This window comes from Pan paniscus, chromosome 18, assembly GCF_029289425.2.
Source record: "Pan paniscus chromosome 18, NHGRI_mPanPan1-v2.0_pri, whole genome shotgun sequence".
In the NCBI taxonomy this organism is placed as follows: Eukaryota; Metazoa; Chordata; class Mammalia; order Primates; family Hominidae; genus Pan; species Pan paniscus.
In genome coordinates, this window is record NC_073267.2 from 85,141,244 (window position 1) to 85,156,610 (window position 15,367).

Sequence of the window (15,367 nt, forward strand, 5' to 3'; positions counted from 1 at the left end):
CAAATCCAGGTTTTCTCACACCTGTAATGCCAGCACTTTGGGAGGCTAAGGCAGGAAGATTGCTCAAAGCCAGGTGTTTGAGACCAGCTTGGGCAACATGGTGAGAGACCTCATCTCTACAAAAAATAAAAAATTAGGCCGGGCGTGGTGGCTCACGCCTGTAATCCCAGCACTTTAGAAGGCCGAGGTGGGCGGATCACAAGGTCAGGAGATCGAGACCATCCTGGCTAACACGGTGAAACCCCATCTCTACTAAAAATACAAAAAAATTAGCCGGGCCTTGTGGCGGATGCCTGTAGTCCCAGCTACTCGGGAGGCTGAGGCAGGAGAATGGCGTGAACCCGGGAGGCAGGGCTGGCAGTGAACCGAGATGGTGCCACTGCACGCCAGCCTGGGTGACAGAGCAAGACTCCGTCTCAAAAAATAAATAAATAAATAATTAGATGGGCATGATGGTGTGCATCTGTAGTCCCAGGTACCTGGGAGGCTGAGGTGGGATGATCACTTGAGCCCAGGAGTTTTAGGCTGCAGTGAGCTGATTGCGCCACTGCACTCCAGTCTGGGTAATCAAGCGATTCTCGTGCCTCAGCCCAGTAGCTGGGACTAATTTTTGTATTTTTAGTAGAGACTGGGTTTCACCACGTTGGCCAGGTTGGTTTTTTTTGTTTTTTTTTTTTTGAGACGGAGTCTCACTCTGTCGCCCAGGCTGGAGAGCAGTGGCGCGATCTCCGCTCACTGCAACCTCTGCCTCTTGGGTTCACGCCATTCTCCTGCTTCAGCCTCCCGAGCAGCTGGGACTACAGGCACCCGCCACCTCGCCCCGCTAATTTTTTCTATTTTTAGTTGAGACAGGGTTTCACCACGTTAGCCAGGATGGTCTCGATCTCCTGACCTTGAGATCCGCCCGCCTCGACCTCCCAGGTTGGTCTTTAACTCCTGGCTTCAAGTGATCTGCACTCCTTGGCCTCCCAAAGTGCTGGGATTACAGGCGTGAGCAACTGCACCCAGCCTTTTTCCAAATATTTTATATCTGCAGTTGGTTGAATCTGGCTGTGGAAACCACAGATACAGAAGGCTGACTATATTAGCAAACCAAATTCAGCAATGTATAAATATATCCTGACCAAGTGAGCTGTCTCCCAGAAATAAGTCTGTCAGAAATTTGAAAATCAAGCACTGAAATCCACCATATTAACAGACAAAAAAAAAAAAAAAGAAAAACCACATGTAATTAAATCAATAGATGGAGAAAAAGCATTTGACAAAATTCACCTCTCTGAAAATTAGGAACGGAGGGGAACTTACCTAACATGATAAAAGGAATCTCTGAGGGACAATATATGCAGACTGCCACGGTTAACATTCCAGCTAAGTTACTATCTAACTGGATGAATTTCAGCCATTTGCTTAGACTTTGTGCCTCAGTTTTTTCATTAGTAAAATGCAGAACACAATTAGCACATACAGTGTTAGGTGACTGAGTTGGTAATAAGTTACTCAATGCTGAAGTGTTTAAACAGCAGGCAGACAGACACACACGGCATCTGTGAAAAACCTATAGCTAACACCACATCAAGTGGTAAAACACTGGTTTCTTTCCCCCCTTAAGATTGGGAAAAAGGCTGCCAGACGCGGTGGCTCACGCCTATAATCCCAGCACTTTGGGAGGCTGAGGCGGGCGGATCACGAGGTCAGGAGATCAAGACCATTCTGGCTAACACGGTGAAACCTTGTCTCTACTAAAAATACAAAAACTTAGCGGGCGTGGTGGCGGGCGCCTGTAGTCCCAACTACTCGGGAGGCTGAGGCAGAAGAATGGCGTGAACCCAGGAGGCAGAGGTCACAGTGACCCAAGATCGTGCCACTGCACACTCCAGCCTGGGCAACAGAGGGAGACTCCGTCTCAAAAAAAAAAAGAAAGATTGGGAAAAAGGCAAAGATGTCCCCTCTCACCACTACTATTCAACATCATACTGGAAGTATAAAGTACAACAAGGCAAGCAAAATAAATATAAAAGGTAAACATATTGGAAAGGAAGAAATAAAACTGTTTCTATTCACATTTGACATCACTGTGTGGAAAATCCCACAGAATCTACAAAAACCTCCAGAACTGGTAAGTGAGTTTAGCAAGGTTGTAGAACACAAGGTTAGTATGCAGAACCTGTATTGTATTTCCATATACTAGTTACAAACAATTAGAAATAAAAACTTTTTACACCTAAAAAAAAAAGATACAGACTGTATTCATAGACTAAAATATAAGATCGTTAAACTGTCAATTCTTCCCAAAATGGTCTACAGATTCAATGCAATTCCAAACAAAATCAAAGTAGGATACTTTTTCGAGAGATGAACAAAGTGATTCTACAATGCATATGGTGGCCAGGCCTGGTGGCACACGTCTGTAGTATCAGCTACACAGGAGGCTAAGGAAGGAGAATCACTTGAACCTGGGAGGTAGAGGTTGCAGTGAGCAGAGATCGCGCCACTGCACTCCAGCCTGGGCAACAGAGTGAGACTCCATCCCCCTCAAAAAAAAAAAAAAAAAACTATATGGAAAGGCAAAGGAACAAGAACAGCCAAAACTATTTTGAAAAAGAATAAAGTTGGAGTACTCTCTCTACCTGATTTCAACACTTAAATCAAAAACAGTAAATGAAACTGTGGAAACAGAGGCCCAGAAATAAACCTATACAAGTATGGCCAGTTCACTTTACAAAAATACAAAGGGAATTCGATGGAGAAAGAATAATCTTTTCAACAAATAATGAAAAAACTGGACATCCAGATGCAAAAAAAAAAAAAAAAAAAAATCCATAACTCATATCTTATGCAAAAATTAACTGAAAATAAATAATGATAACTGATTTTTTAAAAAAGTAAAGGCTGGCCGGGCATGGTGGCTCACTCCTGTAATCCCAGCACTTTGGGAGGCTGGGGCGGGCGGATTACCTGAGAGGTCAGGAGTTCGAGACCAGCCTGGCCAACATGGTGAAACCCCATCTCCACTAAAAATACAAAAATTAGCCAGGCGTGGTGGCAGGCGCCTATAATCCCAACTACTCGGGAAGCTGAGGCGGGAGAATTGCTTGAACCTGGGAGGCGGAGGTTGCAGCGAGCTGAGATCATGCCAATGCACTCAAGCCTGGGCAACAGAGCAACACTCTGTCTCAAAAAAAAAAAAAAAAAAAAAAGTAAAGGCCAGGCACGGTGGCTTATGCCTATAATCCCAACACTTTGGGAGGCCGAGGTGGGCGGATCACCTGAGGTTGGGAGTTCAAGACCAGCCTGACCAACATGGAGAAACCCTGTCTCTACTAAAAATACAAAATTAGCCAGGCGTGGTAGCACATGCCTGCAATCCCAGCTACTCAGGAGGCTGAGGCAGGAGAATCCCTTGAACTCAGGAGGCGGAGGTTGCAGTGAGCCAAGATCATGCCACTGCACTCCAGCCTGGGCAACAAGAGCAAAACTCTATCTCAAAAAAACAAAAACAAAAACAAAGTAAAACTATATAACTTTTACAGAGGAAAATACAGTATCTTTGTAATCCTGAGTTAGGCAAAAAAGAGTTCTTAGATATGATTCCAAAAGCACAACCCATAACAGAAAAATTTGACAAACTGGATTTTATCAAAGTTTAAAAATTTTACTCTGCAGGCCAGGCATGGTGTCTCATGCCTGTAGTCCCAGTTACTACAGAGGCTGAGGCAGGAAAATTGTTTGAGCCCAGGAAGTAAAGGTTGCAGTGAAGTGAAATCGTGCCACTGCATTCCAGCCTGGGCAACAGAGCAAGACTCTGTTTCAAAAAAACACCAAAAAAAATTGCTGTGCAAACACTATTAAGAGAATGAAAAGACAAGCACAGAGACAAAACACTGCAAAACAAGTATGTGACAAAGGAGCCGGGTGCGGTGACTCACGCCTGTACTCCCAGCACTTTGGGAGGCCAAGGTGGGTGGATCACTTGAGGTTGGGAGTTGGAGACCAGCCTGGCAAACATGGTGAAACCCCATCTCTACTGAAAATACAAAAATTAGCTGGGTGTGGTGGCGAGTGCTTGTAATCCCAGCTACTTGGGAGGCTGAGGCAGGAGAATCGCTTGAACCCGGGAGGTGGAGGTTGTGGTGAGCCAAGATTATGCCACTGTACTCCAGCCTGGGGGACAGCGAGACTGTCTCAAAAAAAAAAAAAAAAAAACACAAATATCTGACAAAGGACTATATCCAGAATATATAATTCCAAAACTGAAATCAACCCAATGTTTTAAATGGACAAAGAATTCAAAAGACACACCAAAGAAGATAAAATGATGGCAAACAGGAACATGAAAAGAGCATCAACATCCTTAGGGAAATGCAAACTAAAGGAGAAATTAGCTAATTTTTTTTCTTTTTTTTCGAGACAGTGTCTCGCTCTCTTGCCCAGGCTGCAGTGCAGTGGCACAATTCCGGCTCACCGCAACCTCCACCTCCTGGGTTCAAGCAATTCTCCTTCCTCATCCTCCCAAGTAGCTGGGACTACAGGCATGCACCACCATGCCCGGCTAATTCTTTGTATTTTTTAGTAGAGACAGCGTTTCAACATATTGGCCAGGCTGGTCTTGGACTCCTGACCTTGTGATCTGCCTGCCTTGGCCTCCCAAAGTGGTGGGATTACAGGCATGAGCCACCGCGCTCGGCCCCAAATTAGTTAATATTTAAAACAAAAACAAAAACAAAAAAATCTGACCACCCCAAGTGTTGTTGAGGATGAAGAGCAACTCGAACTCTCAAACTTGTTACCAACAGCAATCACGCCAGAAAAAAATTTAGCAGCTTCTTGTAAAGTTAAACATACACATACTACAAAACCCCGTAATCCCACTCCTAGATATTGACTCAAGTGAAATGAAAACCCATGTTCACAGAAAAAGCTGTGTGTAAATATTTATAAACAGCTTTATTTGTAATCATAAAAAATTGGAAACAACCCAGTGTCGTTCAAATGCAGAATAAACTGTGGTATATCCATATAATGGACTACCACCCAACAACAGAAGGAGCTAATTACTGACATGTGCAACAACACAGGTGAATCTCAAATGCATTATGCTAAGCGGAAGAAGCCAGACACAAAAAGCTGCCTACTGTTATGGTTCCATTTAGATTATATTCTGAAAAAGGCAAAACTATAAAGATGGAAAACAGACCAGAGGTTGCTAATGGCTGGGGCCGGGGGTGAGGGAGAGTTGTTTGACTACAAAGAGTAGCAGGGGGAATTTGTTTTTTTTTTTTAAAGAGGGTTGGCGGCTTGGAACTGTTCATTTTGGTGGAGGTTACACAACGCTAGGCATTTAACAAAAATCAGAGAACAGTACATTGAAAACAGTAAATTTTATTGTATGTAAGTTAAAAATTGTATGTTAAATGCTGATACTGCATTTACAAAAGAAGAACATAATGCTATAAAAATATTCAAAGTTGGCTGGGCTCAGTGGCTCACACCTGTAATCCCAGCACTTTGGGAGGCCGAAGCAAGTGGATCACAAAGTCAGGAGATCAAGACCATCTTGACCAACGAGGTGAAGCCCCGTCTCTATTAAAATACAAAAACAAAATTAGCCAGGTGTGGTGGCGGGCGCCTGTATCCCAGCTACTCGAGAGGCTGAGGCAGGGGAATCGCTTGAACTCGGAAGGCGGAAGTTGCAGTGAGCCGAGATTGCACCACTGCACTCCAGCCTGGATGACAGAGCTATACTCCGTCTCAAAAATAAATAAATAGAGAGAAAAAGAAGGGCGGAGAGGGAGAGAAAGAAAAAAAAGAAAGGAAGGAAAGGAAAAGAGAAAGAGTGAGAGAGGAAAGAAAGGAAAAGGAAAAAAAATTATAGGAAAAAAAAGTTCTCAGAAGGCTCAGCAAAATGGCTGAAAACACTCATACCAAGATATATCATGGTGATATATTAGAAAATGGGAAAAGGCCAGGCGTAGAGGCTCACGCCTGTAATCCCAGCACTTTGGGAGGCCGAGGCAGGCAGATCATGAGGTCAGGAGTTCGAGACCAGGCTGGCCAACATGGTGAAATCCCGTCTCTACTATAAAAATACAAAACTTAGCCAGGCGTGGTGGCATGAACCTGTAGTCCCAGCCACTCCGGAGGCTGAGGTGGGAGAGTTGCTTAAACCCGGGAAGTGGAGGTTGCAGGGAGCCTAGATGCCACCACTGCACTCTAGCCTGGACAAGAGAGACAGAGTCTGTCTCGAAAAAAAAGAAAAAAGAAAATGGGAACAAACAGAATATTCTATCAGCTTCCGGAGACAAACAGATCTTATACATTGAGCAGAAATCAGTAACAAAATATTTATTAATAGCAACATTGGAAACTAGAAAGTAATGAAGTAACACTTTAAAATTCTGATGGAAAATTATTTCCAACCTAGAATTCAAACAGACAATCAATTACGCCTGAGGGGCATGGTTACTTTTAGGCATTCAAGGTCTCATAAGAATGTTCCTGACCAGGCGTGGTGGCTCACGCCTGTAATCCCAGCAGTTTGGGAGGCTGAGGAGGGCGGATCACCTGAGGTCAGGAGTTCAATATCAGCCTGGCCAACATGGTGAATCCCCGTCTCTACTAAAAATACAAAAATTAGCTGGGTGTGGTGGTGGGCACCTGTATCCAAGCTACTTGGGAGGCTGAGGCAAGAGAATCGCTCAAACCCGGGAGGTGGAGGTTGCAGTGAGCCAAGATCACGCTACTGCACTCCAGCCTGGGCGACAAGAGCAAGACTCTATCTCTAAATAAATAAGTAAATACACTGGAGCACTCATAGAAGGTAACCAAGACAAAGTGGAGGCCAGAAGGCAAAGACTGTTTCAGAAGATTAAAGTGAAAATCTAATGAATGTAAATATTTTGGGAGATGATTTATACAATTCTAAAAGTTTAGAGTCAAATTAGCAGTGTCGACGAAAAGAGTCAAACTCTTGTCAAGTATTTGAAGAGAATTATTCTGTGCCAGATATGAGTAACCACAGCCCATGATGCAGCCCTCAAGAGGTCCTGAGAGCACGTGCCCAAGGTGGTTGGGGTGCAGCTTGGTTTTATATATTTTAGGGAGGCATGAGACATCAATCAAATACATTTGAGAAATATACTGGTTTGGTCCATTAAGACAGGACAACTCGGGGTGGGAGTGCTTCCAGGCTACAGGTAAATTTAAAAATTTTCTTGTTGGCAACAGGTTGAGTTTGTCTAAACAGAAAGGAATGTCTGGGTTAAGATAGAGGTTGTGGAGATCAGAGGGGTTTTTTTTGTTTTTTTTGTTTTTCGAGATGGAGTCTCACTCTGTTGCCCAGGCTGGAGTGCAGTGGCGCAACCTCAGCTCACTGCAACCCCACGCCCCTAGTTCAAGCAATTCCCCTGCCCCAGCCTCCGGAGTAGCTGGGATTACAGGCACACGCCACCACACCCAGCTATTTTTTTATATCTTTAGTACAGACAGGGTTTCACTATGTTGGCCAGACTGGTCTCGAACTCCTGACCTCAGGCAATCTGCCCACCACAGCCTCCCAAAGTGCTGGGATTAAAGGTGTGAGCCACCGCACCTGGCCACTTTTTTTTTTTAAATGGAGTCTTGCTCTGTTATCCAGGCTGGAGTGCAGAAGCATGATCTTCACTCACTGCAACCCCCACCTCTTGGGTTCAAGAGATCTCATGCCTCAGCCTCCCCAGTAGATAGGATTACAGGCGCCCGTCACCACACTTGGCTAATTTTCATATTTTCAGTAGAGATGGGGTTACACCACGTTGGCCAGGCTGGTCTTGAACTCCTGACCTCAAATGATCCACCAGCCTCTGCCTCCCTAAGTGATAGGATTATAGGCTCGAGCCACTGCTCGGCTGAGAAGAGTTTTATCATACAGATGAAGCTTTTAGCAGACAGGCTTCAGAGAGAATAAGTTGCAAAATGTTTATTATCAGACTTAAAGTCTGCATCGATGTTAATGTCAGAGACATACAATGAGGCAGGTTCAGCCCCCACTTTCCATCATGGCCCAAAACAGTCTCTCAGGTTAAATGTTAAAGAGCCCTGGCTAAGGAGGAAGTCCATTCAGATGGTCGGGGGCGCCTTAGAATTTTATTTTTGGTTTACAGCAGTTAAGTACATAGACAGCTAAGTAGCAACAAAAAATGGCAATTATTAGCACCAGAGAAAACAAGAAGTGCAGGAAAAGTAATCTGTATAACATACGGTTCAGCTGTCAACATGATGTTTATTCACACTGTCATTAGAAAAAAAAAAACACTGGGCCTGGCATGGTGGCTCACGCCTGTAATCCCAGCACTCAGGGAGGCCGAGGCGGGCAGACCATTTGAGGTCAGGAGTTTGAAACAAGCCTGGCCAACATGGTTAAACTTCGTCTCTACTAAAAATACAAAAAAATCAGTCGGGTGTGCTGGCGGGGGCCTGTAGTCCCAGCTACTCAGGAGGCTGAGGCAAGAGAATGGCGTGAACCCGGGAGGCAGAGCTTGCAGTGAGACGAGATCCCGCCACTGCACTCCAGCCTGGGCGACAGAGCGAAACTCCTGTCTCAAAAAAAAAAAAAAAGAAAAGAAAAGAAAAGAAAATCGATCGGGTGTGCTGGCGGGCGCCTGTAATCCCACCTACTTAGGAGGCTGAGGCAGAACTGCTTGAACCGGGAAGGCAGAGGCTGCATTAAGCAGAGAGTGTGCCACTGCACTCCAGCCTGAGCCACAGAGCGAGACACTGTCTCGAAAGAAAAAAAAAAACACTGAATACTGATCTAACTAAAATTGGACACAGGTTCAACAGCAGACTACGGAGTGGGGGAGGCCCCGAAGGTGGAAGTGTTTGTGTGTTTGGGAGGAGGGGAAGGAGGTCAGGGGCTACTAAAAATGATACCTACTATACATGGGTTAAATCAATAGACAACAGAAATATAACACCAAATTCAAAAGGTGGAAAGAAGTTTCTTCTGAGGAATATCAAATAAAATAGGGATGAGGGGTGATGGGACTGGCTAACTTTTTTTTTTTTTTGAGACGGAGTCTCGCTCTGTCACCCAGGCTGGAGTGCAGTGGTGTGATCTCGGCTCACTGCAACCTCCACCTCCCAAGTTCAAGCGATTCTCCTGCTCCAGCCTCCTGAGGAGCTGGGACTACAGGCGCGTGCCACCATGCCCAGCTAATTTTTGTGTTTTTAGTACAGACGGGGTTTTACCATGTTGTCCAGCATGGTCTCGATCTCCAGACTTTGTGATCCACCCACCTCGGCCTCCCAAAGTGTTGGGATTACAAGCATGAGCCACCGCGCCAGGAATGGAATGGCTAGTTTTCAACGTGCCTTTTAGAAATACTTCACTAGCCGGGGCGCAGTGGCTCATGCCTGTAATCCTAGCACTTTGGGTGGCCGAGGTGGGAGGATCACTTGAGCCCACGAGTTCGAGACCAGCCTGGGCAACATAGCAAGATGCCATTTCTACAAAAAAAACAAAAAAAAAAAAAAAAAAAAAACTTTAAAAAATTAGCGGGCGTGGCAGTCTGCACCTGTAGTCCCAGCTACTCCAGAGGCTGAGACGGGAGGATCGCTTGAGCCCAGGAGTTTGAGGTTGCAGTGAGCCAAGATCGCATCACTGCACTCCAGCCTAGACAACAGCAAGACCCTGTCTTTAAATAAAACAGAACAGAACAAAGTAAAATAAAGAGAATAGGGACGACTCCTGGGTTGTGTTTTGTTTGTTTCTTGTCTAGTCTTTCAACTGAAGATGTGAACGGGTGAAGATACTTTCAACGAGACGGTTTGTCTGGGGAAGACCAAGAAGGGGGAACAGAAAGGTTTCTTCAGTAAGATTCATTCTCGCCCCGTTCGGGTTGAGATCCCTAAGGAAAGAAAGTTCTGAGAGGAGAGGCTGGGTGGACGTCACAATGAGGCAAAAGGCATCAAAGGGGGAACTTTCTATCAGAACTTTCTAACAACCAGGCGGAGAGCGGACAGCTCTATCTTGGACCGGGTGGTGGCCAGCAGCTCTCTCGGGCCAGGGCTGAAAAAAACCTCCAACGCTCGGACTGCCGCCCCGACTTCTGAAGCAGCGGTGTCGTTCGGGGCTGACCGACGAGCGTCCCTAGCGACAAGGGGCCGTGTCCATGTGCCGGTTCCCGCGCTGCAAGAGGGGGCGGCGGCCGGAGCTGCCCAAGGGGAGGGGAGCACAGAACCGCCACGCGCACACGCCTGGGCCGGAGCGGCCGAGGATGAGGGGCCTGAGGGAGCGGACGCTCGAGAACAGGAGCCCCCCTGGAGCACCTGGGCCACCGGGCAGACGCCCGCGGGGGCAGAGCGCGCCTCACGTGAGGCGTGGGGCGGAGCAATTCGCTTCTCGCCTCAGGCGGAATCGCTCACCCGACGGCACGTAGTCCTCGTCCTCCTCCGACGTAGAGAAGTCTTCGGAGTCGAATTCCTCCATGTTGCTGCCGCTCGACGCTGGTCAAACTCGCAAGACCGCAGCAGCTGCCTCCAACGGCAAAGCTCTAGGGAGAGACCATAGAGCCCCGGCGGCGGCGACGGCAGCTAGGGCGGCCCCCGACAGCGCTTTGCACATGCGCAGAGAGTACTACGTGATTGCCCTACGACACTTCCGGCCGATGCCTCCGGGCTGGCGTCCCTGAGGCCCTCGTTGGGAGCCCGAACCCGCCCTGACGCTGTGCATGCTGGAACTTGTAGTCTTCGGCGCTGCCTCGCCGCCTTAATATAATAAATCTGCTTAAATAAAATTACATATCTATGGAAATACAGGTGACCTTCATTAATCATTAATTCGTAATGCCAAATTCACTTACTTGCTAAAATGTATTTGTAACCCTAAAATCAATCATCACGGTACTTTCTGGGGTTCTTCCCGGGCATGCGCAGAGGGTGAAAATTTGGAGTTGGCGGAGGTAAGGTTCCCAGCTGAAGTTTGAACTAGGGAGAAGCGCCGCCTTCTAGTCGCAGCTCCTGTGCTGTAAACAAAGAGTCCTTTCCGCAGTCTGTTTACTGACACTTTTTTTTTCTGCTTTTTGTGGGTGGTTTTGCTTTTTTAAATGGCCCCCAAGCGTAGTGCTGAAGCTCTGCCCAGTGTTCCTAAGCGAAAGAAGCCCGTGATGTGCCTTACGGAGAAAGTCCGCGTGTTGGATAAGCTCCAATCAGGCATGAGTTACAGTGCTGTTGGCCATGAGCTCAATGTTAACGAGTCGACAATCCGGTACATCAAGAAAAAGGAAAAGGAAATTCACCGATCTGTCCGTGAGGCCGCTCCGGATGGTGCTGAAGTGACCTCCATCGTGCGTGATGAAGCTATGACAAAGATGGAAAAGATGGAAAAGCGGCTAAATTTGTGGATTCATGAGATGTCAATCGATTAAAAAAAACATAGTGGACAGCATTGTTGTGAGGCTGAAAGCCAAAGATATCTGTGGTCACGTTACCCAGAGTCAAAAGAAATGCTAAGCCCTTCTCGGCGAGTGCTGGCCGGCTCGCGCGTTTCAAAAGGCGATACGGGGTGAAAAATGTTAAACTTGCAGGTGAGGCGAGTTCTGCAGATCAGGAGGCTGCGAAAGAATTTTAAAAATACTTGCTAAGTGTTATACAGGAAAAGGGTTATGTGAAAGAGCAGGTTTTCAATGCGGATGAGACTGGCTTATTTTACAAGGATGTTGGCAAACGAACCTATATAATGCAAACGGCCTCCAAAGCCCCTGGCTTTAAATCATGCCAGGATCATGCACCCTTGTTATTGTGCGCCAATGCCAAGGGCGACTAAAGTGCAAACTCCTAATGGTGTACAGAACCCAAAATCCACAAGCACTTAACGGGAAATACGTGAACCATCTGCCAGTCTATTGGAGGTGGAACAAAAAAGCGTGGATGATGTCTGATTGGTTCCACAACTGCTTCATCCCAGAAGCTGAACACTGTCTCCAGGGCAGAAACCTTGCCTTCAAGGGTTTTTTGTTTTGTTTTGTTTTGTTTTTTGTTTGTTTGGGTTTGTTTTGTTTTGGCTTGGTTTTGAAACGGAGTCTCGCTCTGTCGCCCAGGCTGGAGTGCAGTGGCGCAATCTCGGCTCACTGCAAGCTCCGCCTCCCGGGTTCACGTCATTCTCCTGCCTCAGCCTCCCGAGTAGCTGGGACTACAGGCGCCCACTACCACGCCCGGATAATTTTTTGTATTTTCAGTAGAGACGGGGTTTCACCGTGTTAGCCAGGATGGTCTTGATCTCCTGACCTCATGATCCGCCTGCCTCGGCCTCCCAAAGTGTTGGGATTACAGGCGTGAGCCACCGCGCCGGGCACCTTCAAGGTTTTGTTAATTTTGGATAATGCTACAATCCATTGCTGCAAATAACTCGAAAATGCACACGCCAACATAGGAGTTCTTTTTATGCCCCCAAACACTAAGTCTCTCATCCAACCCCTCAATCGGGGCATAATAAAAGCATTCAAGGCACACTACACAAGGGAGCTTTATATGAAGGCCTGTGAGGCTCTCAGGACCAACAAGGAAACCACCATGCTGGACTATTGGAAGTCGGTCACTAGATGCAACGTTATTGATTATGTCAGCACAGCCTGGGAGAGCATTGGTCAGGCTACTACCAATAACTGTTGGGAAAATGTTTGGCCAGACTGCGTGGAGAATTTTGAAGGGTTTGAAGGTGTTACAGAAAATATAAAGAACACTGTCAGAGACATAATGCATATGGCACAGCAGGTAAGTGGAGAGGGCTTTGATGACATGAAGGAAGGAGATGTGGAGTAAATTTTGGCAGAGAAGGCAGTGGAACCAACCAACGAAGACCTGGATGAGATGGCAAAACAAGGCATTGGAGTTGATGGCCATGAAAGTCGGCCCAAGACTTCCAGAATTGTCCCTCTCACAGCAGCCAAAATATCAGAATGGAGTTGTTCCTTGGAAAAAAATTTTAGCGACATGGAAGAGTGTGACCCTATGCTTGATCGAAGCCTCAAATTTAGATGGCTGGCCTCCACTGCGTTTGCCCCTTCTACCGAGATGCTTAAAGATTTCAGGCAGAAAAGCCAGGCAGGCAAGGCTAATGCAATTTCTCAAGCCAGTTTGGGAGGGAAGATTGCCCACTCCTTCAACAAGGGTCAAGAGCCAGACTCCTAAGGTAGAAATGCCAGAGGTTGACCTGCCACCCTCTTCCTCTTCTGCAGAATAAATTTCACTCACCCCTCCCCTGGTTTCTGTGGGGCAAGCCAAGGTCGAGAGGTTTAACCACATTGTGCAGCTCCATCAACCGTAAGATTTTAGTTGATATTTTTATAAAACTTAGGATGCTCCATCTTTGAACTTTTTCCCTTTATTTGTATTGCTGTACTGTAGGGTATACAGTATGTGTGCAAAGTAGTGTATGTGTTTACTGTGGGAACTGTACAGTATGTTATACTGTTTACTGTATATGGGAACTATATGTGTGTACTCTGTGTGTGCCAATGAAAGGGTTGTACAGGCTGGACGCGGTGGCTAACACCTGTAATCCCAGCACTTTGGGAGGCTGAGGTGGGCAGATCACAAGGTCAGGAGTTCAAGACCATCCTGGCCAACATGGTGAAACCCTGTCTCTACTAAAAATACAAAAATTAGCTGGGTGTGGTGGTGGGCGCCTGTAATCCCAGCTACTCGGGAGGCTGAAACAGGAAAATCATTTGAACCTGGGAGTCGGAGGTGGCAGTGAGCCAAGACCATGCCATTGCACTCCAGCCTAGACAAAAGGGCAAGACTGACTCAAAAAAAAAAAAAGTAGTGCAATCTCAGTACACTAGAGTACATTACACCAAACTACTGTCATTGAAATTTTATTGTAAATACTGCAGATTATTTTTAAGAAATACATATTAAATAAGGTGTCTTTGAACAGAAATACACATAAAACAAAGTTACCTACTGATCAGTTGACAAAAGTGTTGACCAGAGGTTCACAGGAACCTAACCCTGTATTTCTCCCAGGACCCATGGTTCAGTTTTTGCTAATTCAATGTTCTTGACAACTTTATAGCCGTAACTACTGTGAATACAAAGAATTGACTATTCAGGAATGCAGCTATCATCCACAGGAACCCTTCAAGTTAAACCATATGGAAGTACAACCATATATAATCTTTACCATTTCTTCAGATTAAAACATTTTAATGATCTATTTATGAGGTAACAATCAGAAGCAAATTCAGAAGAGACACCAATGACTACCACACTATTTGGTTTTGTTTGTTTTTGAGATGGAGTCTCTCTCTGTCGCCCAGGCTGGAGTGCAGTGGCGCAATCTCGGCTCAATGCAACCCCCACCTCCCTGGTTCAAGCAATTCCCCTGCCTCAGCCTCCCAAGTAGCTGGGATTACAGGCGCACGCCACCACGCCCGGCTATTTTTTTTGTATTTTTAGTAGAGACGGGGTTTCACCGTGTTAGCTAGACTGATCTCAAACTCTTGACCTCAGGCAATCCGCCTGCCTCGACCTCCCAAAATGTTGGGATTACAGGCGTGAGCCACCGTGCCCGGCAACTATTTGTTTATCTTGTATACAAATATGAGTTTTTGTCAGCTGAAATTGCTCCTCATTGACACTCTGGACTAGACTGGGTCTGTAAATCCAGGAAATCAAGAAATAAATCTTTTGTGAATCAAGGAATAGATGAGACATGCATGTGATTAATAAGACATTACAATGGCTCTATACCAGCAAACTTTTAAAAATAGCCTTATTGATTGGGAGGCCGAGGCAGGCGGATCACAAGGTCAGGAGATCGAGACCATCCTGGCTAACACGGTGAAACCCCGTCTGTACTAAAAAATATAAAAAATTAGCCGGGCGTGGTGGCAGGCGCCTGTAGTCCCAGCTACTCGGGAGGCTGAGGCCGGAGAATGGCATGAACCTGGGAGGCGGAGCTTGCAGTGAGCCGAGATCGTGCCACTGCACTCCGGCCTGGGTGACAGAGTGAGACTCCGTCTCAAAAAAAAAAAAAAAAAAGCCTTATTGAGACACAATTCACACACCATAAAATGTACCCATTTAAGTGCACAACTCAGGCCAGGCGTAGTGGCTCACGCCTGTAATCCCAGCACTTTAGGAGGCTGAGGGAGGTGGACTACCTGAGGTCAGGAGTTCAAGACCAGCCTGGCTAACATAGTGAAACCCCATCTCTACAAAAATACAAAAATTAGCTGGGCATGATGGCATGTGCCTGTAATCCCAGGTACTCAGGAGGCTGAGGTGGGAGAATTGCTTGAACCCAGGAGGCAGAGGTTGCAGTGAGCCGAGATCTTGCCATTGCACTCTAGCCTGGGTGACAGAGTAAGACTTCGTCTCAATAAAA

At 46.3% G+C, this 15,367-nt stretch overlaps 1 protein-coding gene across 1 annotated transcript in view; it reads right to left on the reverse strand.

Moving 5' to 3' along the window:
* Window positions 1-13,779, reverse strand: part of CFDP1 (craniofacial development protein 1) — a 142,375-nt gene extending 128,596 nt beyond the window's left edge. Inside the window, exon 1 of the mRNA XM_008954904.6 lies at window positions 10,402-13,779. Coding sequence (XP_008953152.2) covers window positions 10,402-10,465 — 64 coding nt within the window. The 5' untranslated portion in view covers window positions 10,466-13,779. The remainder of the gene's footprint in view (window positions 1-10,401) is intronic.
* Window positions 13,780-15,367: the final 1,588 nt, after the last annotated feature.